At 47.4% G+C, this 5912-nt stretch overlaps 1 protein-coding gene across 1 annotated transcript in view; it reads left to right on the forward strand.

The window, feature by feature from the left end:
- The first annotated feature begins 5592 nt into the window (after positions 1-5592).
- The window catches only part of FRRS1L (ferric chelate reductase 1 like), a 12758-nt gene continuing 12438 nt past the window's right edge, over positions 5593-5912 (forward strand). The window contains exon 1 of the mRNA XM_027680222.1: positions 5593-5831. Within this exon, the coding sequence (XP_027536023.1) occupies positions 5624-5831 (208 nt within the window). The 5' untranslated portion in view covers positions 5593-5623. The remainder of the gene's footprint in view (positions 5832-5912) is intronic.

The following is a 5912-nucleotide window of genomic DNA, read 5'->3' on the forward strand; positions in this document are numbered from 1 at the left end:
CATCTCCAGGGCTCTGGGCTCCCCAGGGCTCCCCAGGCAGCACCCACTCAACTTCCCTCCTGCTGGCAGAGAGGGAAAAGCCCCCTTTCCCGTCTTGCTGCCTGGGTGGGCGAATGTTTTTCGAGGACCACTTCGTCCTTCGGTGCCTTGGTGCCCCTCGGCGGCGGGAGGGTGCCATTGCCAAACCCGATGCTCTCCGGTAGTCGCCGGCGGAGCCGCCCAGCGGGCGGAGCTCGGGGGGATCCCGGCTCCGGGGGAGATACCCTGGCAGAGGGGGTAGGTGGCCGGCCCGGCTGCACTGTCCCCAGCGTAGGCTGGGAACGGGCTGTCTCCTGGGGACACTCACCTCTGCTTCCTCGATTTTTTCTCTCGCCTCAGCCCTTCCTTCCCCCTTTCTCAAAACACCCCAAAGCTGCACTTGTTGCTGTAAAGCAACGCGTTATTGCATTTGCAGATGAGAGAGGACACCTGTCCTACATTCCAAGCTCAAAAATTAGTGGACAGGGCGCTGGGTATATTTGAGCAGGGGGCCAGCAGCACGAGAAGCAGCCCGGTCTGACTGCGGGTGGTTGGGGTGCTCCAGCCCAAAGCCAGATTTGGAGCATGTTCATGGATCCTGGGGTCTGCCCTTCTCTGGGCTCCAATGTCCTCGAGAGAAAGAGAAAACTCCCCTACTGCAGGAATTTTTCCCTGGGTTGTTGGAAGCAAATCATCCTCTCCTGTAGCTTTTATCCAGGAAGGGCCAAGGCCTACATTCCTTGGATCCCCTGGCAGAAGATGCCTCAGTTAGTATACATAGAAAGAACCTTCCCTGAAGAGGAGTGAGGCAGAAGGAGCTTCTCTGATGCTTTTTCTCACCCACTTACATTCACCTAGAAGATAAGGGCATTATTATTATTATTACTTAGATGCAGAGATGTCTGAGTTTGGGCTGGAGAAAGATTGTTTTAACTCATTGTTTTCCAACAGGCAATCTTACAGAACTTTAATCATAACTCTTCAGATGAAGTTTCATGAGGAACAGGGGTTTGCCTATTTTTTTTTCCTCATTTCTTGGTTCTTAACTAATTCGGATGAAATTACATTGTCTCACATGGAATTAATTGATTTCTGCCCATGCTGCTTAAAGTCTCTAAAACATTCCTACCTAAATGAGCTCTTTGGTAATGTAAGCTGAATTTTTCTGCTCTCCAGGCCAATTTTTGGTAAGTAAGTGGTATTTATGCACAGGGAGTCCTCAATGTAATGCCCTTTACTGCAAGTTCTAATAAAAGGCTGGTCTGTTTTGGCTCCTTGTGAAAATAACACTATAAATAACTTCTTTGTAATGAGGACTTTTTAAAAAATGTGAAACATTTTGCTCCAAAAACACCTGGTGCACATTGTGCCATCATCTGGTGGATCTGGCTTTCAGGGTAGATAGACCTCCCATAACTGCATTCACACTGGGGTATCAAAGAGTGCCAGGCAGGTAAAAACATGCAATCTTGGGAGAAAAGACATAAACTACCTGATGTAAACCGACACACAAACCTCACAAACAAGCAAACAAAAACCTGTACAGTTTTAATATATTTTGGGAAGGGTCTGTAGTGCTTACTGAAGCAAAACTGATGCTGATTTAGTGTCTAAAACTGCTGGACTTCGTCTTTAGATTGGTATATGTTATGCTTGCGGAAAAGAGCTTGGAGGCATTGCTTTTTTCCTGCATTAGATTAATTTTATAGAAAGACTGCTGTTGTGAGCAGTATTGGCTGCAAAGGCACTCTTGGAGCAAGACCAGATACATAACTCAGTGGCAGCAGAAAAAAACAAATTTACCAATGCTGAGCAAAAGATGATCTAATGATCTAATGCAGTTTGTATTTGAATGATAGCATATTTAGAGTTTATATTTTCTTGCCTTTTTCCAGAAGAACTGAAGCAATACCATGCCTCCAAAAAGTTCACTCACCTCTTTGGTGAGCAGCTTTCTGAAATTATACAAATCTTTTTCTCCACAGTGCTTTGGTTTTTCTAAGGCGATCACTTACTTTTTACTTTTCTCATAGGAAATATACTTCATATTTTGGCATTTGACATTTCTAACTTCATCAATCCATTTTGTATATTGTGAAAAAAGTCTGCTTGCAAGAAATTCCCAGCATATTTTCTCCCATGCCTTAGTCTAAGTAACTAACACAGCAAGCATGTTTCTGAAGAGTCACAGATAGCACAGGATAAATGACTGCTAATGAAATCAGTGTGACTTCCCAATTTCTCAATTTATTATTGTTTAATAAAGAAAAGCCCAACATAAATTACTGGTAGATACATCAACCATATTGAACAAGGTTGTGGTAAGGGTTTGAGAAAACTGCATTAAATTACAAAGTCTAGCTCAGGTTACTGCAGTTTAGTGTAAGAAAACTGCTGTCTTGGGAGTCGCTTTCTCCATCAGCAGCACTGGTATGTACATACTGATTTTTCAGTACATGTTGATTTGATGGAAATAACCAGCAGCACTAAACTTTAACATGTTGTTCTTGAAGCATGGATATACTGAGGATGTAGCTGGGAAGAGGCAGGGCAGTATAAACTTAACCAGCTTCTTTTTTTTGGTGTGATCTGGGAACAGTAATAACTTATGAAGAGCTGAATAAGGAAGTTGAGGATGATCAAATGGACAAAACCTGCTAGATCATGCACAGAACCATAAAGGATCGGGAACAGGCAAGATCCAGCCCAACTGCCCAAGCAGTGGAGAGAGGAACTTGTTTGACATGGGTGATCCCAAAGGAAGAGTGGGCACAAAGGATATTTTATCAGGGGTTTCCGTAGCCCAATGGTCTGCCAGCATCACTGGCCTTTCCCCACTTCTCTGTTCATTAGTCAGGCCATGGTCTTATATGACTCCTGAATAATGGAGAGACTCTGAGATAACATTTTTTTCTGGATGTCTGTTTTATAAACTATAACTTATTGCTGAAGCTTTAATTTCTAGTCCAAAAGCCCTAAAAACCATGAGCCTCCAGGGAAAAGGTGTACTTTGAGTAACAAACAAAGCCAAGAAAGAAGGGAAATTGGGCCTCAAGGGATGTCTGGGGATAATCCTGGTCTCTAGTGCTGGGAAGACACTGATAGAATGAGTGCTAACACCAGAGAATTGCCCAAGCTACAGCAATTAATCATGCAAGGAATTTGACTGCTGGATTCCCCTGAGGCAGGAGGCAATGGTGCAAAAAGTAGTGGAAATGCCCACATCTCTAATTCACCAAAAGCAAGAGCTCTTCTGCTGTCAGAGGCTGGCAATGTGTTCCACCTGTGGTTCACATATGGCTTGTGTATGTCCCATATAATAAAGGTGTTACCAGCACGTGCAAGCTGAGAAATACGGCATTCAGAAAGTTTAGGCATTTGAGGGTTAAGGCTGCACATGCAATTGCAGTTTGGACTCCTTCTGCTAATGCGTTCTTTGATGGCAGCCTCAATTATTTGATCAGATAAGGATCTTCCCTGCAGAACTGCTGGCAGTGCTGTTAGTTGCAGCGCAGACCTTTCTGTCTGCTGAAAACTGAAGGTAGACATTAGAACTCCACCTGTCTCAATGTGACATTGCTACCCATGAGCAACTCTTTCTTGTGATAGGGACAATCTTCGGGCAAACACAAGTGGTTCTACTAAGGGGCAAAAATGCTGGAGTATTTTAGTTTTAATTTTTAAGGATTTACAAGGAGGAAGGCACATGCAATGTAGTCAGTCTCTTAGCTGTATCTCCAACTTAGAAAATCAGTGCAGCTTCACTGTAATCACAGACAGTTATCTTAGCTGTCAGATTTAAAACAATAGATGTCATGTAGGCACAAACAATACATGATAAATATCCTAAGTGTTTACAGTAACTGTGAAGCGTTGCCCATATCGCAGTGTGCTAAAGCCTGTTCCCAGGGAGGAAAAACCAGCATGCAGCTGACAGCTGCTCCCTCGCTGAGCAAATGCTTCTTCATAGGCATCACAACCCTCAGCAAGCTATTTCAAAAAGGAGACAGGGGGCCTTTATCAGAGTTGATTATTCCCAGAAAGAATAAGCTGCAGCCTTACTTTCCTGTTAGCTTGATTTATAAGGGGTTTTTTTTCTATTGCCATTTGTTTGCTTGTTTTCCACTGGCCTGCTAAAGTTTGCCAAGCTCAGTGAGGTAGGAAGAAGGGATTCACTATTTTGCACTTGAGTTTGCTGTTACTCTTCTAAAGCTTTTTCCATATGCTACTATGGAACATCTTTTTCATTTGCATGCAATTGGAATTTCTTTTGCAACTTATTTTTTACCTCTGTATAGCTATTCCTCTATCTGCAGTGAGAGATAGCATGCTACTCCTCCAAACTAAACCATGTATATGTGAATTAACATCCTCCACTCGATAGGGTTGAGCACGCTGTGGTATGACAATCACCCACTCAACCCAAGGGAATGGACTTATCCCTAACGCAGCTTAGGTCTAGGGCAGTCTCAGTGTCTCATCAAAAAGTAACTCAGTACAGTCATCAATACTAAAACCCAAAACATTTAAATTGAGGGTTATTTTAATTTTCAGAATATTACCAACCATTGTGTCTTCGTCTTTCTCCCTCCCTCCTCCCTGATGTTTTGCTCAATTTTATTCTGGACTCTCAGAAGAGGAAGTGTAACCATGCAAAACAACATAAAAATGAAATTATAGTTATAACCAGAAGACAACAATCCAAAACCAAGAAAAAAGCCACTTTGGCAAACATGAGGTACAAAAGCTCATGGTTCCTCCATCAACCCATAGACACCATGGCACAGTGAGAACGCCGTTGTATCTTTAATGCCTAGCTGCAAGTCCAGCATCAGATACAAGAGCCCAAGTCAACTTTGGGGGCACAACTTGGGCTTTCCTTCAGTCCTGCCAGGTCTGAAGCATATTTGTTCTGCTGCAGTTCCGTTGTATAAAATACAAAGCAAGAACATGCAATCAAACAGTGAGCACTCACTGCCATGGGGTTTTACCTGAAATCAATGTTAAGTCGTGCTGTGCCTCCAGTCCCATCTCAGAAGTCATTAAAAATAATTAAAATAAATAAAAAAAAACAACAGGAAAAGAGCTAAGTTTGCCCAGCAGTTACTGAGCAGGATTTATCATGTCCTCTTGAAGCTAACGCTGAGACGCTTTGGTGAATCGAGGCCAAGGGGACGGCCGGGGATGGCTTGGTGCTGCCCCCGAGTGCTGTGCCTGGGCGGTGGGAGAAGGTGTCCCCGCGGCAGGGTCTCTGCCGGGTGGGGCGGGCTGTGAGGTGCGGGAACCTGGTGATCCACAGAAGGCCACCGCCTAGCCCTTCGGCGGCGGTCCCTGCGGGAGGGCTCGGTGCTGCCAGGGCTGTGCCTGTGACCGCCCGCGCGTACCGCTCCCGGCGCATCCCGCTCCCGCGCACGCCGCTCCCACGCGCATTCCCGCGCATACGACGCCCCGGCACCTTTTCCTCCCACACAGTCCCCTCGCCCACCTCCGCAGTCCCTCCAGCACCACCCGTCCCCGGGGCTGGATCCCTCCGGCGGCCGCCCCCGCTCCCCCGCGGAGCCGCGCTCGGGCGCCGCCGCCTCCCCGCCCTGCCGCCGCCGCCGCCATGGCGGAGCGGAGCCGCGGCTCTCGGCGGCGGCTGCTGCTGCTGCTGCTGCTCCTGGCCGGCTCCGCCGCCAGCCCGGCCGAGGAGGGAGGCGGGCGGCGGGAGGCGGGCGGCGGGGAGCACGGCGAGGACGCGGCGCGGCACCACGACTCCTCGTACGGCACCTTCGCCAGCGAGTTCTACGACCTGCGCTACCTCTCCGAGGAGGGTGCGGCGGCGGCCGGGGCGGGCGGCGGGGCCGGGCGGGGCGCGGCGGGCGAAGGGGGCAGCGCGGCCGGGGCAGGGTGGG

The sequence above is a fragment of the Neopelma chrysocephalum genome, unplaced genomic scaffold (genome assembly GCF_003984885.1).
Source record: "Neopelma chrysocephalum unplaced genomic scaffold, ASM398488v2 Primary Assembly neopelma1_22b, whole genome shotgun sequence".
In the NCBI taxonomy this organism is placed as follows: Eukaryota; Metazoa; Chordata; class Aves; order Passeriformes; family Pipridae; genus Neopelma; species Neopelma chrysocephalum.